Source organism: Myotis daubentonii, chromosome 2 (genome assembly GCF_963259705.1).
Source record: "Myotis daubentonii chromosome 2, mMyoDau2.1, whole genome shotgun sequence".
Taxonomy (NCBI): domain Eukaryota; kingdom Metazoa; phylum Chordata; class Mammalia; order Chiroptera; family Vespertilionidae; genus Myotis; species Myotis daubentonii.
Window position 1 is genome coordinate 30,818,141 of NC_081841.1, and position 13,443 is coordinate 30,831,583.

The 13,443-nt window shown below is 44.1% G+C and overlaps 1 protein-coding gene and 2 pseudogenes across 6 annotated transcripts in view; 1 reads left to right on the plus strand and 2 right to left on the minus strand.

Annotated features, from left to right (window-relative positions):
- Nucleotides 1–729: 729 nt before the first annotated feature.
- LOC132226060 (dnaJ homolog subfamily C member 17-like) lies at nt 730–1,738 on the minus strand (annotated as a pseudogene).
- A 2,860-nt stretch (nt 1,739–4,598) lies between these two features.
- AEBP2 (AE binding protein 2) overlaps nt 4,599–13,443 on the plus strand; it is an 82,733-nt gene continuing 73,888 nt past the window's right edge. For 3 of the 6 annotated variants that reach the window (XM_059682330.1, XM_059682331.1, XM_059682335.1), the window contains exon 1: nt 4,602–5,421. In XM_059682330.1, the coding sequence (XP_059538313.1) occupies nt 4,751–5,421 (671 nt within the window). In that variant the 5' untranslated portion in view covers nt 4,602–4,750. Of the gene's footprint in view, nt 5,422–13,443 lie in introns of all 6 variants that reach the window. The other 3 variants (XR_009451173.1, XM_059682334.1, XM_059682333.1) reach the window with 3 other exon arrangements.
- On the minus strand, nt 9,766–10,303 carry LOC132227356 (ferritin light chain-like; annotated as a pseudogene).

The following is a 13,443-nucleotide window of genomic DNA, read 5'->3' on the forward strand; positions in this document are numbered from 1 at the left end:
CACCTTTAAAAAAATATCTGTGTGTACCTGTTGTCTTTCAAAGTAGAATGTTTTATTCAAGATTTTCTGCAATCTAATCTTTAACTCTTGTTTTAGCTTTCTAGCTTTGCTTTCTCATGTTAACACCATCATAAAAAAATTTTTATGCTTTCCCATGTTATTGCTTCACAGCTCTCGAAATTTCCCCTTAAAAAGAATTCCATTCTATACACTCTTCAAGATCAAGCTCAATTTAATTAAACTTAGATGTAGTTATATATCTTACTATACAAATTGTTCAAATCCTACATTGGCCATGAAGTTTTCCTTGATTAACTCAGCCAAACACTAGCCCTAATCTCCAGAGCTTAATCCAGTGTCTAACAGGGGTGGGCAAACTTTTTGACTCGAGGGCCACAATGGGTTCTTAAACTGGACCGGAGGGCTGGAACAAACGCATGGATGGAGTGTTTGTGTGAACTAATATAAATTCAAAGTAAACATCATTACATAAAAGGGTACGGTCTTTTTTTTCAATGGTTTTATTCATTTCAAACGGGCCGGATCCGGCCCGCGGGCCGTAGTTTGCCCACAGCTGGTAGCACTTAGTACAGTATATACTTTCAACTTCTTTAATAGTTCTTTTTTTTTTTAAAGAATGTTTTTATTAATTTCTGAGAAAGGAAGGGAGAGAGGGAAAGATAGAAACCTCTTTTTTTTTTTAGACTTAAAAGAAGTTTATTAGTGAAAGGGGCTGTGGGGTGGTGGGCTGGATGCTAAGTCAGCTGCCCCACCTTGTCCTCCTGCTGCATCTGGGCGATCAGCTGCTGCCGCTCAGCTGCTTGGCGCATGCGCATCAAGACGAGGCTTTCGTAGTCCCTCTTGGACACCGAGCCCTGTGACCGGCCTGGGTGGCTGGGGCCGTCCCTCCAACCAGGAAATCTTCAGAGGATTATCAACCAGGCCCACTTCATTCTGGACAGCCAGCTCCGCAGCCTTGATGGTCGCAAACTCCACCACGGCGGTGCCTGCCTTCTTGCTGGAAAGTACCAGGTTGAGCACCTCCCCGTACTTTTGAAGAAGCTGCAGGAGGACGTCTCTGGAGTAGCCGCCTTTTGAACCGTCCTCCCTGCACTTCCATTTTAGCTTTAGCTTGGGAGTGCCTTTGCCTTCCGGGTTTTCTGCCTTTCCTCGCAACCTCTGCTCCCGTTCCTGGCGTATCTGCTCCTGCATCAGCCTCTGCTGTTTTTCCAGCTGCCCGGAGCCCTCTTCTCGCAGGTGTTGCATCTCCTGCTCCAGTGTCCTGGTGCTCCGCCTCTCCTCTTCCTCCTCCTCCCACTCCTCCTCCTCCTCCTGGGCCTGGGCCTGGGCCTGCCGCTCCCGGGCCTCCAGGTCAAGCTTCATTTTCTTCCTTCCCTCATCTAGTTTCTGGGTCCTCTCTGCTGCCTGCTTCTTGGCTTTCCTGATCTTGTCATACTCGGCCCTAGCTGCAGCGTCAGTCAGTACCTCCAAGGCCTGAGAAAGCTGGTGGAAGAGTTCAGCTGCTCTGGGATTATCCGGATGTTTGTCCGGATGGCAGGAGCGGGCCTTCTGCCTATATGCCTTCTTCACCTCTTTGTCCGCCGCCTTCTCCTCAATGCCTAGCAGCGCGTACAGGTCCATCTGTAAGAGCTCCTTGGCCACTGACATGGTTCCAACCCTGACTGGATTCGTACTACAACTCCCAAGAGTCTAAATGTGCCTGGGACTCTTCCCGAAGACTGTCCAAAACATTAAGAGAGAACTATCCATCAGCTGCCTCCTGCACGCCTGCTACTGGGGATCAAGCCCACAACCTGGGCATGTGCCCTTACCTCCTGGTTCATGGGACAATGCTCAACCAACTGAGCCACACCAGCAGGGCTCTAATAGTTCTTAAATTATAATATGTTGGGGTCCAACCCCAGCAGGTCCAGGGTTTCCCAAAGGTGTGGACAGAGTCGGCAAAGAAGAAATGACCCGGAGACAGCGTTCAGTTGATCAGCAGCCTAGCCAGGTTCTCCAGCCAGGTTCTGTCTTTATTCTCCAGTTACATCTGTATTTATACCAGTTGATTTTAATCCTATCCATTCTATTCCAAAGGTTAGGGCATTTGTTATCTCCATTCCAAGGTCACTACTCTATTGTTCTGTTAAGCTACAAGGAAGTAACTGAAGGAGATTATCCTAAGTAAAGATTATGTAGCTTAAGCATGATTGTTCATAGTTAAAGTGATTAACTACCCGCCTGGCACTTAGTTAAGGGGTTTTACTGATTTATTCCCTTCCTTAGTCCTGTTAATCATTAACTCCAGGGAAAAATCCCCACCTGGGGAAACGACCTTTCTTAGAGAGGTGACCATGGTTAAAACACATAGCACTAAGAAGGGGAGCAAACATATTAAGAACAGTATGCCATATACGCCAGGTCCCTTGAAACATATGCTGTGCATATGTTTCTTCCCTGCAGCAACTGTGTCAGGCAGCAAGTATGGACTGGCTTCCAGCAACAATACAGGATGATAATACATTACTTGTCTATCTCAAAGAAGGGCATGGAGGTTAAAATGTTTGAGGTTAGTATTTTGCATTGTACCCGTCTGAAGGTATCTGTCAACCATAATGCCTCTTACTATTTATTATTTTTATTTTTGCTTTTCCTTGAGGCAACTTATGGAATATAAAAGCTGACCGAGGCCTAAGACAGTGGACATAATACTGGGATACTCAAGCTATTTGAAGACTTTCCAAGATGTGTGTGCATGAGCACGGAGAATCTGTTTTAAAGTAATCATTTCTTTGAGCCTTACTTCCTATCAGTAGCCATCCCCAAAACCGATCTGCCTGAAAATGTGCCCTGGGGTCAGGGTGACAGTACCCTGCTTTCCTGCCTCCCTTATTCCAATTGTCCCTCCCCTACTTTACAAATAATGGCATAATTGTTCCCAGCCCAAATCTTACTAAAGTGAAATACCCAGGGGGGATGCAAAACCTTCAAGACAATGAAAAAGAAACAATGGACTGGAGAAACAGAAAGGGTTAACACATCCTTTTATAAGTTAGGTGGTTTTCAGTTGCTTATTTCAACAAAGCTGAAAGAGAACCTAATCAGAGTTGTCAGCTGATAGATCATGAAAAATATTTTCTCTTTGTTAGATCTTTATGTGATTTTTTTGGCATATAATTTGGAATGAGTTTCAATGAATGGCATTATTATAACAAAAGCCCATTCTCATCTACTTATTTATATGGACTAGTTTTCTCAATGCTTACGTTCATGGAATTGAAAACTTGGAATAGAATTAATGTTGAATTCATTCTCATTCTAGTAATACTCATCTACAGATAGAAAAAGCTGGTTGAAAAATAAAATGCATCCAATTCCATTTCTGTAAGATGCATTCCCAACAAAATTTTACTTTTATGTTTACTTATAAATATTTGCAATCTATTTGTTTTATCAGTTGAAATAATAAGACTTAGGGTTTTATGATCAGGGAATTTATAAACTACCCTTAAATTTCAATTTATATACACATTTTAAAAAATATATATTTTATTGATTTTTTACAGAGAGGAAGGGAGAGAGATAGTCAGAAACATCGATGAGAGAGAAACATCGATCAGCTGCCTCCTGCACATCTCCCACTGGGGATGTGCCCACAACCCAGGCACATGCCCTTGACCGGAATCGAACTCGGGACCCTTCAGTCCGCAGGCCTACGCTCTATCCACTGAGCCAAACCGGTTTCAGCTATATACACATTTTTATTAAAAGGAAATATAAGATGATAAGAGTTCAAATACAAAATTTATTATGGTAAAACTCTGGAGAGGATGTGGAATGCAAACATCAATTCCAGAAGATAAAGGATGAAACCTGTTCAAGTATAAGAGACTATTTTAAAAAGTAGGTATTAGTTCAGGTTAATAAATCTCTATGGTTTTTAAAGTTCACTCGCTATATGTGAAAAAGTGTGACAGTTACGAGCTATTTGTAACAAGCGGGGAGAAATGTAGATGTCCCTTTGAACAAAATCGTTCCCAAGGGCTCGCGAGCCAAAAAGTTTGAGGATCCTGAACAGCCAAGATGTCCTTGCTCTGAGACTGACTGAACTCTTCCTGGAGGGACGCGAACGCAGGTTGGAGTGAAACCTGTGGCTCTGCGTGGGCGCTTGTGGATTTAGTCCCTTGCATTGTATTATTTCTTGCTGTTCGTTTGAAATCGCCCCTCCTCGGAAGACTGTAAGCTCTCGGAAGACCAAGGGCTTGCTCGATTTCTGGGCTCAGTGCCTGTGCCCTGGGGACACTCCCCACACCCCCGCGCAAGGAATGACTCTGTCGTGAGAACTCGGAGGGCTGTTCCATCCCCGCTGGCGCTCGGGTCTCTGTGCGGCGCGTCCCGCCCGCGGCGAGGCCAGGCCCGCGAAGGCGTGGGAAGGCCCGCGGGAAACTCAGCGCTCGGCGGCCGGGAGGGGCGGGGCGGGGGCCGGGCGGGGGCCGGTTTGGGGCGGGGGAGCGGGGGCGCGGGCGCGGAACCGGGCGGGGGAGGTGCCGCCGCGCAGGCGCGCCGCCGTCTCCGCGTGCGCGCTGTCCCCGCGCGGGCGCCGTAGCGCGTGTGCAGGCTGACGCAGCCCGAGGGCCCTCCTCTTGCTCCGCAGCGGCGTCGGTGGAGTTTTGGGCGTTAAGGGAGGGGGCGCGGGAGCCGAGCCGCGAGAGGGAGGCGGCGGGGAGGAGGAGGAGCAGGCGCCGCCATGGCCGCCGCGCTCACCGACATGGCCGACCTAGAGGAGCTCTCCCGCCTGAGCCCTCTGCCCCCCGGCAGCCCCGGCTCGGCGGCGCGGGGCCGGGCGGAGCCCCCCGAGGAGGACGAGGACGAGGAGGAGGAGGAAGAGGAGGCGGAGGCCGAGGCGGTGGCGGCGCTGCTGCTGAACGGCGGCGCCGGGGGCGGCGGCGGCGGCGGCGTGGGGGGCGGCGAGGCGGAGACGATGTCGGAGCCGAGCCCCGAGAGCGCCAGCCAGGCCGGGGAGGACGAGGACGAGGACGACGAGGAGGACGAGGAGGAGGAGGACGAGGGCAGCAGCAGCGGCGGCGGCGAGGAGGAGAGCAGCGCCGAGAGCCTGGTGGGCAGCAGCGGCGGGAGCAGCGGCGACGAGACGCGCTCGCTGAGCCCGGGCGCCGCCAGCAGCAGCAGCGGCGATGGGGACGGCAAGGAGGGCCTGGAGGAGCCCAAGGGACCGCGGGGCGGCCAGGGCGGCGGCGGGGGCGGCAGCGCCAGCAGCAGCAGCAGCGTCGTCTCCAGCGGCGGCGACGAGGGCTACGGGACCGGGGGCGGCGGCAGCAGCGCGACCTCCGGGGGCCGGCGCGGCAGTTTGGAGATGTCGTCGGACGGGGAACCCCTGAGCCGCATGGACTCGGAGGACAGGTGAGTGCCCGGCGGCGTCTCCTGGTCCCCCTGCCCCTCTACCCTCCCTCCCTCCCTCCCTCCCTCCCTCCCTCCTCCCGCGCTCCCGGGCCGGGGGGACTTTTTGGCCGCGATGCCCCCCGTTCCCCGAGCCCGGGGCCCCTCCCCCAGGCGCCCCCCTCGGAAACCTCCGGGCCGCCCCGCCCCTCTGGCCGCGGATAGCGGCTCCCAACTCTCAGACCCTGTCCCCCCGCGCTGCCCGGCGCCCCGCACGGCCCCTCGGACGGCCCCGACGCGGAAGCCGTCCCCCAAGCAGGCCCGGTCCGCGGTGGGAGCTGCAGCGGCCCCGGGGCGCACGCCCGGCCCACGAGGTTAGCGTCCGCCGCGAGCGCGAACACTTGTCAGAACTGCAATTGACAAGTGCTTTCCAACATGGCTGGTCTCGCTCGGATTGCACAGAACTTCCTTGTTCGGGGAGGAGACCCCCAGCTGCCCCTCTTCTTCACTTAAAAAAAAAAAAAAAAAAAGGAAAAGAACAAGAAAAGGCTGTTCTTTTTTCTGTTTAACCGCTGCTTCCAAAACGCCTCCCGGGTAGTCGTTAACGTGGTCTCCAAAGGGATGTAGATAACTTCTGTGCGTCCCGCGAACAAATCCGGGAGAAAGTTGAAAGCGAATCCATCGTTGTAGCCAAGAAAGATGAATTTATGGCTTTTGCAATAACTTGGCGGGAGCAGAGAGAGTTGGAGTGGGAACGAAAGACACTCGCGAAGGGACCTGCATAATGGTAGGCGGTGTAGTATCTTGTGTAGTGAGTGAGGCTTCGTGGTCGTAGGCGGCAGGGTTGGCAGCCCTGTGTTGGAGAGCGCTGAAGGAATTAGCATTCTTCTAAAGTTCGTGGGGAGTAGCGTGGGGACTGGCCAGAAATGCGCTTCCTTTTTTTCGGGACATTGAAATGACTGCCATTATTATGTTTCGATTGTTGCTGTTACTTTTGGGCTCTTTGGAAAACTTCCTATTTTAAGTAATTGGTTCTTAATGTACTTTTCAACAACAGCACTCCCTCATTCATGCTGTACTGCTTCTAAAGTATATTAGCACTTGTTTTGACCATCTGCTAATGTTTAGATGAGCAGTCGATTTTTAAATCATCTCTATTCACTTGGATTTAAAGGTTTTAAGTATTCTAAAGTTCTAGGGATAACGATGGTTAACTGAGAAAAATTTATGTAATAAGGAATACAAGGCCCTAAGTATTTTGGAAATACAGTATTAGAATCTGTTTGACACTTAAATATCTAGTTAAGACACCTTGGCTGGGGTAAAACAGACTGTACAAACCTTAGAAAAATTGTACTGAACTTATATAGGCATGGCGGGAAGGAGAATGTCTTCAAGAGAATTAAAATTGACGTGAACTGCACAATGAAGAATGTGTTATTTATCATTTTATTACAACCTCCTTCGTTGGTACCCAGAGATACTTGAAAGTTGGTAGTTTCCACAGTTCTTCTATTTAGTTATGGACACACACTTGTTTAGCACTGCACAGTTTAAACGTTGCAGTCATTTCATTCACAATTTGGTGCAAACTAGATATTATTTTGACTTCTATTTAACAGATGAAGAAGCAAGTTGAGTGTCTTCCTAAAAACAGTAAGTATAGAACGGTAGTGGTGAAGCTGAACAAAGGTTCTTAAGTCCCTTGCTATTTCCACTTCACAAGAGTAAGAATAATTCACCTTAAATAACAAGCTGTATGTGTCAGTTTTTATTGTTTGTTTGAGTTAATATCTTGTCCACTGCATCCTTTTATTAGGGGACAATGAATTATTGGTCAAGTAAAATTTCAGAAAGTGGAGTTTTGGCTTCATTTTATATTTATTGGATATTTATTTGAGTATCTACTTTATACATCATACTTCAGAGTAAGGAGTAAGATAATTGGTGCCACAAGTCCAAATAAGGTTAAAACTTGATAACTAAGCATACTTGCTTTTCTTAATGCTTAAGCATTAGAGACTACAAAATATTGTAGTCATTTTACCATTTCAAGGTAGTAGATTTATCACTTGTATGAAAAAGCCTTCCATTACTAGTGAAACTGGTTGTGGTCTTGATAATCTTAATTCTGAAATGCCCCCTGTTGCCATTGAGTTAAAGAACTATTTTAAATTTGGAAAGGATTCATAATTCTTATAAACTGTCCTGCAGATTACACTAATCTGTGTGGATTTTATAGATTGATTTCATGGTAGGAAGTCTTTATTTTTGTAACTGATGAAAAGATATTGTGGTTTTAAAGTGCTTTTAAAAAACTTGAGGCAATCCTATCACAACGATTTCATCATTAGAATTTACTGTTTTTCTTAGGATGCTTGTTCATTTTTTTCTAACACTTTGAAATTAGGTAGTATCTTTGAATTTAGCATACTTTAGAATTGGTAAAAATATCTTAAATATTTTTTTTTTTTTTTTTTTTTTAAATATATTTTATTGATTTTTTACAGAGAGGAAGGGAGAGAAATAGAGAGTTAGAAACATCGATGAGAGAGAAACATCGATCAGCTGTCTCCTGCACATCTCCTACTAGGGATGTGCCCACAACCAAGGTACATGCCCTTGACCGGAATCGAACCTGGGACCCTTCAGTCCACAGGCCGACGCTCTATCCACTGAGCCAAACCGGTTTCGGCATCTTAAATATTTTTAACTGTAAGAGCTTCTTAAGAAAGAATTAATACAAAGATTTAGATTTTGAAGCTTGTGATCCAAGGTACCACTTTATCATCGTGTATTGGAAGTGTTGCGTGGTGAAAACTGACTAATTTATAAAATGATTAAATGACATTTGGTACAAAAAACATTGATTCTTTTCCCCAGGAGAGAGTTATTCAAAACCATGTAAGTGTATTAGTGTGTTTATTTTAGTCAAGTTAGCAAACTTAAAGTTGATAGGTAATTTACTTTGGTTATAGAGATAATGAAATTTTCTTTGGGGGCGGGGGATATTTAGCTGTGCAAGAACACTAAAAACTAGTTTTACTTTGAATCTAAGCTTAAGTATTTTTTAAAAAGTTATCACCTTTTAAGTAAATTTCAGAGGCTATCTTAAATACAGTTTTAGAATTTTAAATGCCTCAAATGTTTTTAGTTTACAAATTAGTTTTAGCTATTGAATCAAATTTTACTTAACATTGAAAGTACTCTGAGCTACTTATCCTATATAAGTGAATTGATAATAACAATCTGTTCCATTTTGTGGTTGTCTCTTTTTTAAATTGTCTCTCCCTTCCCCCCACCCTGCAACTAGAGTATAAACCATGGCTTATTTTTGAAAAAGCCAAGGCCTCTTTCAGCCACTTTTATCAGCCTTTATGGATAAATCGAGGTATCAAATGAAAAGTGCCTGGGTGAGGATGGAGTAAAAGGGAAGGGCATATAGAATGAAACTTATTTTAAATGTTCAACAAAGGCCACATACTGGCCCTTACCATCTTGTGGATATAAAATTTTGTCAATTTTTGGGTTGTAAACTTTGAGGTATAATTAGGATTGCTTTGAAATGGGGAAAACAGACTTAATATTGCTCAGTTTCCCTATAGTATGGTTCGCAAAATCTTTTTCTAATATAGAGCTAAATTTTAACATCAGATTAATACTAGAAGGCTAATGAGATTATTGTCAAGATTTATTAAGGATCTGTATGTTTGAGGCAATAAAATACTTTTATGTAGAATAATATTTTGCTCATACTTCATAATAAAACTCTTTTTCACTACCCCTTTCATCTCTGAAGCAATCAGCTCTTCATAGTCTCTAGAATACCTCTTTTTCACCACCCTTTTATTTTGATTAAATTTAGGTCTGTTTTCATTGATAACATTGTAATGCTCAGTTAAGGAAGGTATGGCAACAGTAAAAAAAACCCCCACAGATTTTAGGGTCGAATTTATATAGGGAGATTCTAAGGGATCATTTTACTTTTAAGAAACATTGACTGCCCGGCTGGTGTGGCTCAGTGGTTGAGCATCAACCTATGAACCAGGCGGTCATGGTTCAATTCCTGGTCAGGGCAAATGCCCAGGTTGTGGGCTCGATCCCCAGGAGTGGGTGTTCAGGAGGCTGCTCTGTCATCATTGATGTTTCTATCCCTCTGTCTTCCCCTCTGAATCAATACTCTCTCTATATATTTATTTATTTTTTTAAATTTTTATTATTTTTTTTGCTGCAAAAAGCTTTATCTCATTTGGTCCAGTGCATGGGAGAGGGCTCCAGGGTGGTTAAAAGAATGGCTAGTAGTTTTGGGAAGAGGCTCAGGTAAAAGCCAGAGACACCAGGAGATGCAGGGGGGTCTCTCAAAGGCTCCTAGTCCTGCTTGAGGATGAGCCTTTCGAAGAGATACTCGCCCAGCCCAGCCTGGGGGGCGGCCAGCCTGCAGATGTTAGTTAGGTGGATATTATTAGGTGGTCGCCCATCTTCTTGATCAGTTACACCTCCTCATCCAGGAAGTGGTTCTCCAGGAAGTCGCAGAGATGAGGGTCTGCACGGGTAGAACCCAGGGCATGCAGCTCCAAAAGGGCCTGGTTCAGGTTCTTCTCTAAGGCCAGGGCGGCTTCCATGGCATCCTGAGTTTTGCCCCAGTCATCTTGGGAAGGTTTCTGCACCTCCTGGAAGAGAATGCGGCCGCCATACTTGTTTTGCAACTTTAAGAGATGCTCAGCACCCTGGCGCTTTTTCTCCGTTGGCGGAAGAAGTGGCCCACACCCTCCAGAGCCACATCTTCACGGTCGAAATAGTATCCCAGAGAGAGGTAGGTGTAGGAGGCCGGCAGATGCAGGCTGGCCAGGTGGGTAACCGCAGGCTCCACCTCGGTGGACTAATTCTGACGAATTCGGGAGCTCATGGTTGTTCAGCAATAAGGAGTTAAGGTAGAAAAAGAAAACGGTGTGTTGGCTGGTCCTGGAGGTGGTTCTAAAGGTGATGACTGGATGAGACGCAGGAGAGTAGCCGGAGGCTGGAAGAAAGGGTCTGTTTTGTCCAAACACAGTTGAAGCAAGAGACAGATCCGGGACCTCTGAGTGCACTGCCAATAAAATTATATTTTTAAAAAAGAAACGGTAAGACAACTATGGTCAGTTAGGGACTCCGTGTGTAAGCTAGTTTGCTACCAAATAGGTTTTTACTATGTTAAGGACTCTTTACTGAATATTGTGGAAGACACAAAATGATTCCCTCTTCATCCATTTTGTTTCATATTGCTGTGGGACTTAATTCCAAAGTGTAGGGTTTTTAAAAAAATATATTTTTATTAATTTCAGAGAGGAAGAGAGAGATAGAACCATTAATGATGAGAGAGAATAATTGATCGATTGCCTCCTGCACGCCCTGCACTGGGGATGGAGCCTGCAACCTGGGCATATGCCCTGACCGGGAATCGAACCGTGACCTCCTGGTCCCCATAGGTCGATGCTCAACCACTGAGCCATGCCAGTTAGGAATTGCTTCAAATTTTTGATGACTGAGACCACCTTTCAAAACACATCAAAATACCACAACAAACCCCTTTCCTGGCCTTTTAAAACTTGGCTTTAATTTCTTTTTATATTTTTTTCTTCTCCTTTTATGGTTCTCTAGGTAGAGGGATGTAGTATATTACAATATAAAGAGCCTGTAATCTGGAGTCAAAGGGAACAGTTCACATTTTAGTCTTGTCTGTATTATGATTTTAAGTAATATCTTTGAGCCTTAGTTCCTCAGCTGCAAAACAGGCTTAGATTTTACCATGAAGGTGTTCTAAGGTCCAAATGAATTTCTATTAATGACTCCTGTGAACTGTTTTGAAGAATCCATGTTATTTGGATGCTTGCTTTATCCTTTTTGTTGTAGAATGGTATATTTTTTAGAGCAGGGATAGTTTAGCTGGTTTAGAACTTTGTATTTAACACAATGCCTTGGATATGGTGAGTACTCATTTATTAGAATTAAATTGAAATACCAACAATAGAATTTATATAAATAAAGGAGACTAAACTGAGGGCCAAGAATTTGATGCCCTTGGTTGGATCATTGTAGTTGGTATTTATGAGTTTAAGGACAGCTTTGCCTGTGACATTTTATGCAAAATTTGTAAGTACTTTTCTCTGAGCAGAAACCAGCAACTTTTCAAAAGAGTTGGTCTAAGAATTACCTATTTAGAGGAAACAAGAGGTGCATAGTAAATGTTAAAAGATTTGACAACTCTGAAATGGAAAATTTCTATAAAAATGAGTGTGAGTATGGAAATTTGAAATGGATAGTTACCAGAGGGCTTTTTTTTTTTTTTAAACACCACTGTTTAAAAGCATTTAGTGTATAAAAAATGCTTTAACATTTTATCAAAGTTAATGAAAATTTTGACGTTAAGAAGGAAAAGAGTATTGGGAGAGAAGTGGGTTATGAGTCCGAATGTTTGGAGTTGGAATTCACTTAAGGTGGGTGACCATGGGACATTTATTTAAGTTATTTAGTGTCTTACTACTATTTCAGGTCTCTTCCCTGCAAAAGGGGAATAATAATAGATTATTGTGGGGATTACATGTAGAGTATTTAGCACAATTTACGCGTTTACTATGTGATAGGTATTTAACAAATACAGGGTGAGGCAAAAGTAGGCTTACAGCTGTGAGTATGGGAAACAGTTTATTCTTGCATTATTGTATTATTTTCTATGAATAACTGTAAATCTACATTTGCCTCACCCTGTATATCTATTCTGCAGTTGACCTAAAGGCCTCATAATACCTTTTATTTTTAATAGTTTTTAATATGTGAGTGAATCTACTGATCTATTAGTATAAAGCTTTATGTTTTCTTGTAATGGTAATGGATTTGCAGTGATCTGACCACATGTTGAGTTCATTTTTCTGACTAATAGTTTGCTTGTGAAAATAATAGTTACTGACCTTAGAACTCAAGGACAATTTTGGGGTGGATATTTGAATGTTTAAAAGTAATTTTAAATCATGGTTACCATTGTACCCCTTTCAGTGATAAGCAAGAAATGTAATGGTACATCTCCAGATGGTAAGTTTTAAGAAGACTAAAAAGATAATTCCATTATTTTCTAGTTTATCTGTCAGTTGTTTGTGACACAGTACATTAAAATTAAAATTGGAGAGTATTGTAATTAATGACTAAAGTTTTGGTGGGAGTATGGGACTGGATTTTATGGTTAGGTGAGTGATGAATAGAAATTTCTAGAAAGCCTAAATGAAACACACAAAGGAAAGACCATACCATATTTCTAGACTTTCTGCCTAGATCAGAGAATGCACATTGGAACTGGAAAATAAGAGTTTTAATGGCTGCAGTCGGACCTTTCACACCAACACATGCACATCTTTCTCAGTGTAGGTTTGTGGATCAGAGTCTTTTGCCTCTCTGCTGCTTCTGTCTTTGTAACTTGTAGTTACAAAGTTCTTCATTGTCCTTATCACAATTTGAATAATTAGTGCCTATCCTGTTAGAATGTGTGTTCCCTGAGAATAGGAACCATGTCTGTTTTGATCATCGCAGCACCTGGCACAGTCTTTGACACTTATTTATTTTTTTAAATATATTTTATTGACTTTTTACAGAGAGGAAGGGAGAGGGACAGAGAGTCAGAAACATCGATCAGCTGTCTCCTGCACACTCCCCACTGGGGATGTGCCCGCAACCAAGGTACATGCCCCTGACCGGAATCGAACCTGGGACCCTTGAGTCTGCAGGCCAACGCTCCATCCACTGAGCCAAACCGGTCAGGGCCTTGACACTTATTTTAAGTATTCTTAAATATATTTTGGATGAATGATGAAACTCCTGAAACAGGAAAATTAACTATGTGGTGAAAGAAGAGAAGGAGGGTTTGGAGCAGAGAAACCAATTAGGAGGTTATGTTACTATTTCTGAGTAAAAAATTTTTTCTTTGATTTAATTATAACAATAGCTTGCCCCCCCCTCCCCCCCAAGACATATCTATTGCTGAAACAAGGAACATTGGGTAGTAAAAAAACATGAACCTTG